General features: G+C 46.3%; 1 protein-coding gene across 1 annotated transcript in view; it reads right to left on the bottom strand.

The window, feature by feature from the left end:
• VCP (valosin containing protein) overlaps nucleotides 1–14,173 on the bottom strand; it is a 103,856-nt gene that overhangs the window by 83,665 nt on the left and 6,018 nt on the right. The window contains exons 2-4 of the mRNA XM_078674682.1: nucleotides 12,894–13,008; nucleotides 10,090–10,262; nucleotides 42–184 (exon numbers count right to left, since the gene is read on the bottom strand). Of these exons, the coding sequence (XP_078530808.1) occupies nucleotides 42–184; nucleotides 10,090–10,262; nucleotides 12,894–13,008 (431 nt within the window). The remainder of the gene's footprint in view (nucleotides 1–41; nucleotides 185–10,089; nucleotides 10,263–12,893; nucleotides 13,009–14,173) is intronic.

The following is a 14,173-nucleotide window of genomic DNA, read 5'->3' as shown; positions in this document are numbered from 1 at the left end:
AATGTGGATCAACAGCAGCTCTATAGTACTTGCGACATTACCTTTTCTAATTGGTCTATAGGCTTCCAGGAAGTATGGTTTAAGATACACCTCAAAGAGGTTTCCAGTGATCCCTTCCACTGTATCATCAATGGGCAGTACATGAATCCGCTTTCCATACTTCACATCTGGGCATGGCTGAATGCTAAAAAAGGAATATGTAGATATGATAAATTTAGAAATAAATACCCTCTCAAAAACAATTTCTCCAAAATGCATATCGACAAAGATGTGCTGCTAGTGCAGAGAGCACTAAAAGCAGCTCTTACTTTAAGTGCAAGAAGCATATTTTAGAGGGGCACTCCATGTTCAGCGGAGGAATAGGACTCAAACAGTTGCTTCTTTGTTCAACTTCTTTCTAACCATACCCTTACATCTGTCATCAAGACATGCTACAAATACATTATAAACCCCAAAACCTAAAAGGAAAATACATTTTTAAAAATGCGTTGCCAACCACCACCAGAGCATCTCAGCTCATTTTCCTTTCAAAATCTTAGAACAGTTTGTATACAAGTTATCTAACCAGTTACTACCCAGCCTTCAACCAGGTTTCCCTGCGCACCTAAAAGGTCCATAAACGTGCTTGAAATTTCAGCACCCCTTATTTGCATACTCCTTGACGTATCCAACGAGGCCAACACCGCCTCCCATCCTACCTTAATCACCCTGCTTAATACCTTGAACATTACTGCCTTATCTTTCAAGTGGTTCACCTCCTGCAAACCCACCAAGGTCATAAAGTGTTGGTAAGCCTTACCAGTCATTCTTGGCCCCCTCGCATTCGCTCCCTCTACACCACCTCTATCACCAGCATCACCTCGTTTGGTGTCTCTTGTCATCTGCCTCCAACACTCATGGTTTCCTAATTTCTAGCCCATCATTCCCTCCTACTGTTAGTGGAGACCGTAAGGAATGCCTATTAATCACTGGATGGCTTAACATCTCCTCGTTTTAAACTCTAACAGGATCGGTATTTCTGTACCGGTCCTCTTTTCCAGCGCTGACAAATTCCTTCCTAAACTCCCCGGAATGTGCCGTTTGTGCCAGAATCTGGGCATACTATCCAACCCTGATAAGTGCCTTGAACCTCATTATCACCCTAACACGCTATCAAGTTCAAAACATTTGAGAAATCCATGCAGTTGCCCCATTACCCACGGTTTGTGCTCTGATCAGCTAACTCTCACGCAGAAAATCAATCTTCTGCTATAGACTTTAAGGCTTACCCCAGTACGCTTTCCTCATGGTGTAAAACTTCATAAACATTGCCAATAGTATCTTACACTACCTGCCAAAACACACTCCTATTCTGCGGTACAACACCAGCTCATTGTCTGCTAAAAACCATGCCCTCTGCAAGCTACTGGCATTTAGAGACATCTATCACCTATTCCACTATGACCTCTCTGTAACCGTAGTCCGTCACAACCTAGCTTCTCCCGAACCGCTTTATGCTGCAACATTGTAGCTCTGGGACCCCCTCTATTGGATTGCACCATTTTCAGGGCATCAATGTGGCATCCACATCGGCGTGAGACAACAGAATGGCTCCCATCTTAACCTGCCCACATGACAAATAAATATACAAATGGCTGCATGTTTGTTAGACTAGATTTAATCATATTCGCTGAACGTCTGCAGGAACTGGCAAAACTCACACAGTAGCAACTCATCCTAACAGCCTGTACTCACTTTTTAGTCTAATCACCCAATTCCTATATATCTATATCATTCTTTTGTACAGCTTTTCTGACCAAAACGCTATGATCTTCAATAAAGAAATGATTTAGGCATTTCTGTGTGAAGGTACTTGACTGCAGTCTTTGTCTTTATCCATTACAGTAATCTTCAACAGCACAACGATGTTCACTTCTATAGTTAAAATTCAGAACAATTACCAGAAAGATACTGCTCCTTTTGGGAGACTTTCTTTAGTTAAAAAGGAACACAAGTGAATACAAAATGTGTTGCTCTGACAATTTTAATCCCCAATAATGCAACAGAACTCTAGGGCCTTATAGATGAAATCTTATCAACTGAATGTAAACAATCCATCGTCTACGTCCATTAGCTGCTGAGAGAACTACTTATAAATGAATGACAATGAAACCAAAACATTTGTTCCAGATGAATGTTTCACACAGAACCACCCCCACTCCACCACCCATGGGCAGCTGTGGCTACCAGCCTATGTGGACACAGTCATCCCAGTCAGTATCTACCCAAGCCTATTGCTGCTCCCACACTTAATCCATGATCTAGGTTATTTGTGATTGGTGCAATGGGATAAGTTTCATGACTTTAAGGTATTTGAGATAGGTTAACTGTATAAAAACTGCTACGAGAGCACTTTTAATGCTTAGGATATTAACGTATCAAATACTTCCAACAGTCAGTCTCAATTTGATTTGACATTACATGGCTAAATAGATCCTAAAGGCGAGACCGTTGCATTGCAAATGCTTGTTTTAGGTTTGACACCTGGGTAGATCTTACTAAAGGGGTTTTTCTTCCTGGTAGCCAATTTTAAATCACCTCTCACTTTATCACTGCACGCACTGCAACTATCTATATTGCTTTGCTTCTAGTGAACTTAGTAGATCCTAGAATGGACTACTTTAAAACATCCCTGAGCTTCCCCTCCTAGGGAGGGGGTTGTAGCTCTTGGTTGCACTAGGTTTTGCAACCAAGAGGAGATCCCAGATGATGCATGCCACTTTGGTGGGTGTTGGGTTTCCGTCCGCTATAATGGACTCCTCCGAGATCTAGGAGAGATTTGACACCTGAAACTATTTGTGCTCCTTAGCTTGTTTAAGCTAGATTCGACCCACGGATTCCTTTTGGTTCTTTAACTTAGGATAATGCCAACGTAGGTGTGTCATCACAAAAGCCACCCCAGCACAATTGTATCCGTCGAGAATCTCATTCATATAATTTGACCGTAGTGTGATACTTGGTCACGGCTTCTTTCCAGGTCACACTTCCTGCTGATATGCAGTCTCGTGTCTCTACATACCCCAGCTCACACTCACATCTAGAGAGAATATTTGAAGCACCTGCATTTTGAAAAGCCAATTCTCAAATTTAGTCAGGGTTCCAAAAGCTACTGGTTTCAATTTAGGGTGCAAAGCCCGGCCTTAGCTGGCAGTAGTGATATTGTTTGGTCTCTAGAAGGCCCTAGTACCACTTAAGTCTCAATTTATCTAATCAAGTTTTGTACAGATCTCCCAGTTGAATACATCTTCTAGCAGTCCATTAATTTAAAACATTGCCTTCAATCACAGGAGTCAAGTTGGGATTATCTTTAAGGAGTGAAAATGGTGAAGTAAAAAGGGAGTAACATGTATCTTAACAGCCACTTTATCCAATACCACCAGAGTCTCCCTCGTTACCGGGAAGGAGTGTAAATCTTACCCTCTAGGTTTCCTCTCCATACATTGTACCTTCCATATTAGTCTTCCTGCCACCATTTGGTTGATAACTCACCATTGTTTCTCAGTTTTCCAGTATACTGGGAAAGTAATTGGAATCCTGGAAGAATATGATGTCTGGAATACCTAATCAGCCCTTTTCCAGCACTTCACATAACAGATTTATCCAGCCTAGATCTGTTCCCAGTGTGGATAAAGTCGTTACTGGACAGCTTGAAGTTTTTAAGGAGCGGGTGGGGGGCAAAGATGGGCAGCGTCTGGAATAAGTAAATAATCTTAGGGAGTCATTCATCTTAATAGGCACCATTCTCATGAGCCAAAAGGTGCCTTCTTGATGCCAAGACTGGACGGCCTTCTTGAGACTGCATAACAGGGTTACAACTGACAGGGATCACCTTCTCTGTAGCTGGGGTTATCTGCACATCTACGTAGTGATACAGATCAAGTTAAATAACTGCATCAGCAGGGGCCCGGGGTAGGAAGCAGCAGAATTTCTAAAAACGCAGTGTAACCATCCAGGTCTTGGGCTAAGGGCTATGATTCATCAGGAGATATTTTCTGAAAAGTAAGATTCTCTGAAGAGGGGTCAATGGCCAATATAGTCTGCTAGAGAAGGCATAGAATGTCTCAGAAATCAATTAATCATCTTTTATCAAGGATCCAGACTCATTTTACACATTATCGATCCTATATATTACGATCTTCATTTGGAGCTGGCCTGCTGGTCCCCTAATACAGTTGCAGTGTTTCAGCAATAATAGTTCTTTATCAGTCTTGTCTCCTCACTAATTTATGCTGCATTTTCAATAATCCTATCCTGCTGTATTCATTCCAACTCTTGTGTGCTCTTTTAGGTACTTAATTGCTTCTGCCCTCGAATTGCTTAGGTTAGAATGATGTCCCTTAGAACTGCTTCTAGAGCATCTCCTAGCTAATCACTTCTGTATCTTGCTTTGCGTTTTATAGCTGTTTCCCAGCCTCCATTACTTTGTGGAGTGTGTCCCACCTGTGGGACACCCCCGCGCCGCACGGCCACCAGCTGCTGCGTGTGCCCCCAGTGCCTGCCTCTGCCTCAGCGCCGTTCTCGCTGCTGCCTTGAGCGCTCCCCTTTGGTTTCTGCCCGTTTTGTCGGAAAATTGTGCTTGTTTTGTTTCTGTGCCCGAGATCGCGTTTCCACTGTTTTTTCCCCGTTTTGTCCTGTATTATTGCCTGTTTTTCTCTGTGACGTTTTTCTCCTCGTGTATTTGACCTCCATTGTGCCTGTCTCCTTCCTGCTTGCCCGCCTACCTCGCCGCTCTCCCTCCCCGCTCCCGCTTCCCGCCACCGCCATTAGCCCCGCCCCTTTTTCTTCTGTACCCTCCCCGCTCCCGCCTCCCAGCTGCTCCGCCCACCCGCGCACTTCGCCTTAAATGGCGACCGTGCGAACGCGCAGCGTTGACGCGCAGCGGGCGCGCCGATTGTGCGCCGAAGGCGCGCCAAAGGTAAGCCCGTCTGCGCCCGTCCGCGCCTGGACCGCGCCCAGTGCCAGGACCCCTGGACCTCGACGATCCCGACCGACCCGCAGGACGTACTCCGCCGCCACCCTCAGCGCACTCAACACCGGCCGACGCCCAGAGTGCCACCAAGCCACTCCACGACGCACCCACGGACCTTTCAGCTGCCACGCCTGCAAGTTCGCCTGCATCCGGACCTGCCTCACACCAGCACCCGCCAAATCGAACACCAGCAGCACACACCTCAAGTGCATCCTGCTCAACACCCGTTCCGTCCACAGACACGCCGTAGAACTCTGGAACCTCCTAGACGCCACAGCCCCTGACGTTGCCTTCCTCACAGAGACCTGGATGAACGCCTCTTCAGCTCCCGACATCGCCATCGCCATCCCAGAAGGCTACAAGATCGTCCGCAGGGACCGCAACGCCAACCAGATGGGAGGAGGCATCGCCATCATCCACAGGAACACCATCCGTCTCACGACCAGCACCGACAACACCCTGACCAGCGCCGAACACCTGCATTTCCAGATCCACACCAACCCGAACACCACCCTCAGAGGCACCCTGATCTACCGACCCCCCGGACCACGCACACATTTCAGCGAGGACATCGCCGACTTCGTCAGCCCGCATGCCCTCCCCTCCGCTGACTACATCCTCCTGGGAGACCTCAACTTCCATCTGGAAAACAACAACGACCGCAACTCCAGCACCCTGCTCGACAACCTCGCCAACCTGGGACTCAAGCAACTGGTGTCCACCCCCACCCACCGCGCCGGACACACACTCGACGCAGTCTTCTCCTCCAGCAAAGACGTCAGCTTCAGCCACGCCACTGAGCTTCAATGGACGGACCACAGCTGCGTCCACTTCACCTTCAAGAGAACGACGACCCACCACCACCAGCAACAGACCGCCCGCAGAAGCTGGAACAAGATCACAGCAGACCAGCTCGCCACGTCCCTGAGCCAGCACCCTCCTGCCAGCTCAGCAGACCCCAGCCAGGCCGCCAACAACCTCACGAAGTGGATCAGCATCTGCGCGGACGAGCTCGCCCCTCTGAGGACCCCGCCTAGCAGACCCGGCAGCAAGAAGGCCCCATGGTTCACCGACGAACTCAAGAGCTCCAAGAAGAACTGCCGAGCCCTCGAGAAAGTCTGGAGAAGGGAACCGACACCGGACAACAGGACCTCCTTCAAACTTGCCACCCGGAAACACCACCAGCTGATCCGCGCCGCCAAGAAAACAGCTTTCAAGGACCGGCTGGACAACAACGCACACAACTGCAAGGAACTCTTCAACATCGTGAAAGAGCTTTCCAACCCCAGCGCAGGAAACAACGACATCACCCCATCGCAAGACCTCTGCAACTCCCTCGCTTCATACTTCCACAACAAGATCGCCGACATACACAACAGCTTCAACAACCAACCAACGCACACCATGACCGAACAACCACCCCCCACCACCACCCTCCACGCCTGGACCCCGATCAGCACCGAAGACACCATCCGCACGATGAACTCCATCCACTCCGGATCACCGACCGACCCCTGCCCTCACCACGTCTTCAACAAGGCCGACGCTGTCATCGCACCCCACCTGCGAGACATCATCAACACATCCTTCGACACCGCCACCTTCCCCGAGAGCTGGAAGCACGCCGAACTCAGCGCTCTTCTCAAAAAACCCACAGCGGACCCCTCCGAACTCAAGAATTACCGCCCCATCTCGCTCCTCCCGTTTCCAGCCAAAGTCATCGAGAAGATCGTCAACAAGCAGATGGCCGCCTTCCTCGAGACGAACGGATCCCTCGACCCCTCACAGTCCGGCTTCAGAGCCAACCACAGCACCGAGACCGCCCTCATCGCCGCCACCGATGACATCCGAGCCCTGATGGACAATGGAGAAACAGCGGCCCTCATCCTCCTAGACCTCTCCGCGGCATTCGACACGGTCTGCCACCGCACCCTAGTACGGCGCCTCAGCAACATCGGCATCCAGGACAAGGCGCTGGAATGGATCATCTCCTTCCTCGACGGAAGAACACAGAGAGTCCGCCTACCACCGTACAAGTCAGAGGCCTCCGAAGTCATCTGCGGCGTCCCCCAAGGATCATCCCTGAGCCCCACCCTCTTCAACGTCTACATGAGCCCCCTCGCGGCCATCGTACGCAAACACAACCTCAGCATAATCTCCTACGCCGACGACACCCAGCTGATCCTCTCCCTGACCAACGACCCCGCCGCCGCCAGAGCCAACCTGCACGAAGGGATGAAAGAGGTAGCCGAGTGGATGACGACCAGCCGCCTGAAACTGAACTCGGACAAGACGGAGGTCCTCATCCTGGGCTCCTCACCCTCCGCCTGGGACGACTCCTGGTGGCCCCCCGCCCTGGGCACCGCACCCAAACCGACTGACCATGCACGAAACCTGGGCGTCATCCTGGACTCCTCCCTCTCCATGACCAGGCAAGTCAACAACGTCTCCTCGGCGTGCTTCAACATCCTACGCATGCTACGGAAGATCTTCTGGTGGATCCCCACCGAGACCAGGAAGACCGTCACCCAGGCCCTCGTCACCAGCCGACTGGACTACGGCAACGCCCTCTACGCCGGTACCACCGCCAAGCTCCAGAAGAGACTCCAGCGGATCCAGAACGCCTCAGCCAGACTCATCCTCGACATCCCACGAACCAGTCACATCTCCGGACATCTGAAAGACCTTCACTGGCTCCCCGTCAACAAAAGAATCACCTTCCGCCTCCTCACCCACGCACACAAAGCCCTACACGACCAAGGCCCGAGCTACCTCAACAGCCGAGTCAACTTCTACGCTCCCAAACGCCACCTCCGATCAGCCAACCACGCCCTCGCCGCCGTCCCCCGCATCCGAAGAGCGACTACAGGAGGAAGGTCCTTCTCCTACCTGGCCGCCAAGACCTGGAACTCCCTCCCGACCGACCTGCGCCTGACCCAAGACCACCTCTCCTTCAGGAAGAAGCTGAAGACCTGGCTGTTCGAGCAGTAGCGGCACCGCCCCCCCCCCCCCCCCCCCGCGCCTTGAGACCCTACGGGTATGTAGCGCGCTTTATAAGTGTCAATGATTGATAGAGGGCAATATCCTTTAGGACTGTTCTCTGAAGGTTTTTCACACCGGAGTCTAGTAAGCTCATATTGCGATTTAAATTCCTGTCCAATGATGCAGACTTTAGTTCCAATGTCAATCAGAAATTGCTGTAAGATTCCTGGGCTGACAGCAATATTCTAAAGCTCACCGGACTGTTTGAGGGGGAAAGATGGGGTGGCAACTTTTTTAGAGTCTCCTAATCTTTCCTCCCTTATCTGCTAATGAGCCTATCCTTTAATCAAGGTTCAGGTTTGTCTTTGTCATTAGGACCATTACGGCTGACATGTCAGGCTCTACTTGGCAGACAGTTGCCTGTACCTTGCTCTTCAGTAGAGCAGTGTCAGTACTAACTCCAGTGCCAGTGAGGAACCAGTCGCCTAGTCCCCACCATCACCACAGAAGCAGTAAAAACGTCTCCGTTACCCCGCCTCAAACACCAAACACCACCCACCTGGGTGCCTACATAATGCCAGTGCAAAACACAACGATTCCAGATCCCATTATACAGTTCAACACCTAACTATGGTAGTACTTACAGCAGAAAGTCACAATCAACATAAAAAAATTAACTTTAACTAAAAATATATTTAGTCTGGGGAAACAGCTCACTAGTAGCCCAAAACATAGCAGCTTTTTTTGTGCAGCTGTATGTAGCGCGGATTAGACCCGGAGGCATCAGAGTGCTTTATGTGAGCACCAGTTATGTTACAGACAGACACGGGGAGATTACGTGATTTGCCAAGAATCACAATGTTGAGCGTCCCTGCTGAGACTCAAATCCAGTTCCCCAGCTCAGAGGTCAACCGCCCTAGCCGTTAGGCCACATTCTCTCCTCAGCTTGCACCATTTTAAAATGACTAATACATTGATAATGGGAACAATTAATTATAACCACCATCTCATCAAGATGCATGGACTAAATTTGTGTATCAGCTAAATTATATAAGACAAAGCCTAAAGTCAGGTGTGATGTACATATCAAAGGATATGGTGCCAAATCTCCGTCTAAAATGTAATGGATCTGTCTGAAGAGCACTGACTGAGCAGAGAAAGCCAGCAGGCCTTATAAAACAAGACATTTGTTCCAAAATTAATGTTTTATTTAGAGGAGGGGGTTTACAAGCAATGCGAGTAAATCTACCAAAAAATAAGTATATTTAGTTTCGCCCAAGTAGGCAGGTAACTATCAATTTTAAATTTGGCCACTATTATGCCAGCAAAAATTTCTCCTGCTCTGCTACTGGATAAGGGTATCTCAATCAGAAATGGTGGCAGAGCTACTGCCAATCTAGAGCGATGTTCTGCTGCCATTTCTAGGAAATACCATATAAAACATTGAGGACAAAGCGGAGCATCCCCAAAAAGACAGAAAATATAGTTAACCGATATGTTAAGGCGGCTAGATATGGAGACCACAATATACCACCGACTTAGGCCCACATTGGGGCAAAGGCTGTTAAACAGATCGTCACTCGTTGGGTTGCCATCCCATTTTCACATTCCCATTACAAAACGTTACATTCAAATCCTAACTCTCCGCCAAAACCCACCCAATTTGCAGTAATTTAAAATAGGTCACTGCTAGAAAACTATGTATTCCCTGCCCCCCTCCTTTTTTATTTTTTTTAAGAACGGACAATGAATCTTTTAAGATACAAATTGCTAATGTAAAAGCCCTGTAGTCTTTGCTAAACAAGAGTCTTGATTCCCAAAAACAAGTCCTTCTAGTTTAACACCTACTTCTTCAATGGTTTTCTACTGTGTTAACATATTGATCAGCTGCAGCACAGTTTAGAATTAAAATTAAATCACAGAACAAACAGATAATCTATTAAGGAAAAGGCCCTATGCTTTCAAAATATAGTAACCATCTAGCGTATTAGGTCACAAGAACACAAGTAAAAATGCTTGGTCAGCACTAAACATTTCCAATAGACCACGATGGCCTCGGGTATTCAAAAGCCACAAATGACAGTGGACAAATCTAGTACCTGATCACATCTCCCAGCCGAACTCGTAGATTGTTACGGACAACCCTGTTCATGCGGATCTTCTCATCTGAACAGGTATCGTCAGAAAGGACAATGCAAACTGCTTCACGCCTCTTCTTCCCTTTCAGAAGAACTGTATCCCCCCTAAACAACTGCAATTCATCCATTTTCGCCTGCACAAAAAAGAAAAAATACAATTTCAAGTTTTTAGGTAAATACAGCGTTTGTTGTATTCAAAAGGCCATATTGTTTAATTGCAGTCACGTTTCCAGGGATCACAGTTACTCATGGTGATTATCTGAACAAAGAACACTTCACTGTACCAAATTAAAGACTAGCTAGTTTACTTACACAAGACTTGGGGGCTGATGCAGATAATGTCTACGATGGGCAGAAATTTTAACAAATGGCAAAAAGCCTTTACAAGACTTAAAACCCCCAAAAAAACTTTCATTTCCTCTACGGTATTGAGAAAGAAAGAGGGATGTGAATGCCAAATCCCTCTACATGTTAAGCCGTTGAGAATTTTGCTGGTGGCAAAACCAGCCTGTCCTAACTAAAGGATGTGCTTTGCAATAGAATAACCCGACCTGGGGAGACACAGGTCAGCCATTAATTAGACATCCATTCTACAATTTCATCATTCTTACAAGCACACATGATTCAAACACAAGACGCAGCAAGTTTCTGAATGATCTCACCACACAGCTGTCTTCTTACTCTAAGAAGAACTTATATGGCATTTACATAACTCCTAAAAAATAAAACAACTTACAAAGCGCTTGTGAACAACAATTACTAAGCTAATAAAGGGATGAGGGAGGTGGGTGGCGGAAAGCTGAATGGAGTTACACATATCCCTCGGAACGACAGCCAAGATTCCTGCAATCCTGTCCAAAAAACCAAAGCACACGGACATCGCAGAGTGGAAGTTAATTAGGACGCCTTCCTGCAAAAACCAGTGAGGGGCACTGCATTAAAATTCACTACAAAACAAAATTATCCCTGGACATGGGGACCCCAAATACAGCTGATAAGATGGTAGGGAGCAAAAAACTAAAGGGAACATATGAATCAAAACGAGAAGCAAAATACAGAAATAAAGATAGCAGGAGACTTAACAGCCATATAAGGCTCTGTCAAACATCAGAAGAATATCAACTGAAAGCACAGCGGATCGGGACAAGTACACAAAGGGATTTTACAGACTGTATAAACTACAGTTACGACAGCATAGTACATGAAAGTGGTACACTGTCCCCCCCGAAAATAATTTGATAAACAATCCAAACCCAAGCACTACTACTATTTCTGAAGATGCGGCCTAAGCTACAACTCCCAACCATCAAAAAACTGCCAAAGCAAGATGCGCCACATAAAAGGATTTGAATGATCAAAAATGGGAACAGTATGGCTGCCTGACACCATGCGACAGAAAATGATGAAGAAAACACATCAAGGGCCAAAATGGAGGATGCATTTGTTTACACAGACACTGAAATGGTGGAATACAGGACACAGCTGAGCATGCAGAAAAGGCAACATTCGACCTACAAAAAAAAGGGAAAGGCTTAGCCAAAAAAAAAACAAAAAAAAAAAAACACGTTCCATTGTATAGGGCTGATACCCAAAAGAACGATCAAGATGTCCGAGAAGTGAGCATGCCTGCGAGTTTATAAAGCAATGATATATTATCTTATCTAGTAATATGGAAAACAGAAGTAGCTCGACAAGAGTTACCTCAAATCGTCAATCCTGAGACCGCACAGAGCCCCGCTAAGTCTCCCACACATCTGGAGACCCCACAAAATCTGTGGTGGCAAAACTCTTGCATTACAAAGATAGTTGAGACTGTTCTGCAAACGGTACGCACAGCATGACCACTTAAGTGGAATAAAACAACGAAGCTGAACGGCGAGGAAGTAAAGAAGTTGAAAGTACAAGGCTCTGCAATATTAGATGTTTATCAAAATAAAGGTATCCTAGAAAAAATGGCCTTCAAAAAATTTGTAACAGCTTCTAGACCACCTGAATTAGAAAGCATGGTTATCTTTTTAAAAGTCTGTCTGTTGAAAGCCTACTGACAAAGCTTAAGTTATGATGCAGCACGGCCATGTGAAGTTCCACACATGCAGCTTAAGAATCAGATTATATGGTTCCTTATTGTCCGGATCATCTTCATTAAGATGCACATTTTCAGGAAATAAAGCGGACAGTTTAACAATAGAGCGAGGTGTTGAAAAGTAGACTTCAATGTAGAAGAATCTAGGCATCTGGAACGGTTGCTATAGGACTCTTATAAAACATTGCGCAGTTTCAAAGCTGCAAGGAGAGGTGGGATCGCAGAGTGTTGGTCACAGTGTCCACTGCCATTTCTTAAGCACAAATTTTGATGCACAGAACTGAACAATCATTTCTACTTAAAGGACATAAACAGGAAAACATAGCCCGTCTGTATGCGCTTGGAATTTCTAGAAGTAAGAAGATGAAAATGTGTGAGATTTACCCATCTCATAACAGAACAAAGGAAAAGCTTATGCACATAACAGTAAATGCACCAGCAGAAAACATTTATTGAAAACAGAGCGGATGTTTGCCTTTTATTTATCTGTACCACTTGTCGGTCTGAATTTTATCTCACCTTAGGGATCTGAAGCTATTCTCCATACGGATTATACCTTTAATTCCAAGTAATTATCAGTTATACACATAATTGAAAGCCACATGAGACTAATCAAGCAAAATCTGAGATCTAGACGAGTGTGCTCCACAACACAATTACTAGAGAAGCCAGCTGCACTTACCTGGGACAATGACACCACACTGTTGTCCTCATTGATCGCTTCATCAACAATTAGTCTATTAGGTCTGCTCTTCTGCTTCAGTATTGCAGTGGACAGGTCATCTGCAGATTTGGAACTATGAAAAGAAGTAAATTTAATTTGTATGAAAAGGTATTGTTTTTATGTGCGAGTTTTCATTGCCTTTCAAAAAACATGTGCCTAACCCGAATGGTGTTCAGATTAGTAGCTGCAACCCCCCCCCCCCCAAACTATAATGAAAGGAAGGAGTGATATTTAAGTGGGTCAGAGATAGCCTTTAGAGGATAATATGCTGAATTGCTTATTTCTATGGTCTCAAAGAAGGAGATGTGGGTGGGATATGCAGGAACTAGTTAATGCATGTGCAGTTCAAAGAGTTAACAAAAGTCTAAATGTTATTTTTAGGTCACATGCTGCTTACAAATATTCCTGCCAGTATCTGCAAACAACTACTTTTCAGTAATCCTGAAACTCAGCCCAGGCCATCATTCCAGACTCTCTCTCCCCCCCCCCCCCACCCCAAACCTTGCTTTTGCCTATTCCCAGAGATTAATTGGTGCTTTTCATTCCACTGCCTACCATGTATTACCATCCATTTAATTCAGTCAGTAGTTGCCTTCCCATACAAATTCATTGCTCACAATTCACCTTTTCTAAGTTCAGATCGCATCTCTGCTTTCAATGTTCTTACCCATGCACAGTCAGGTAATGGATGCGAGGGCTAAACGTACCCTTCCTTCCAACGTTTAAACGTGGTTTTTTTTCGCCTACAAACTCCCAGTTTCACTCAGAATCACGCTTTGGACAGTTGCTGTCTAAACAGGTGCTGAAGTCTTATCTTGAAAGGAACATGCCTATGAGAACTGGAACTTATCAGCAACTTCAGATTTATCTCCAAATGCGAACAGCATTCTACCAGAGGCAGGGGAAATGTGCTTTTAAGAGGGAAAACTACACATTGTTGCAATTAGCTCTACCTTGTACATTCAACTATCCATAGTTTTTCTTCCTCTGATGCATCCTGACGGTTTCTAAAAAATCTTCAATTTCACAAACCGGATACATGTTTCACATATGTAGACCCATATTTAGAGTAGGTATGTATGAGTGGGGATTTTGGAGTTCGAGAACTGCAGCTGGGACCTTATTTGCCGATCACCAGGCACGCCACGAGTTTGCAGGCCTGGAAGATAGCTAACAATATATCTCCTCCAGGAAGAATGACTCGTGCAAGAGAAGGAAACGGCTTCCCGAGTGCCTGT

This window comes from Lissotriton helveticus, chromosome 2_1 (assembly GCF_964261635.1).
Source record: "Lissotriton helveticus chromosome 2_1, aLisHel1.1, whole genome shotgun sequence".
Taxonomy (NCBI): Eukaryota; Metazoa; Chordata; class Amphibia; order Caudata; family Salamandridae; genus Lissotriton; species Lissotriton helveticus.
This window is presented reverse-complemented; position numbering and strand designations above follow the sequence as displayed.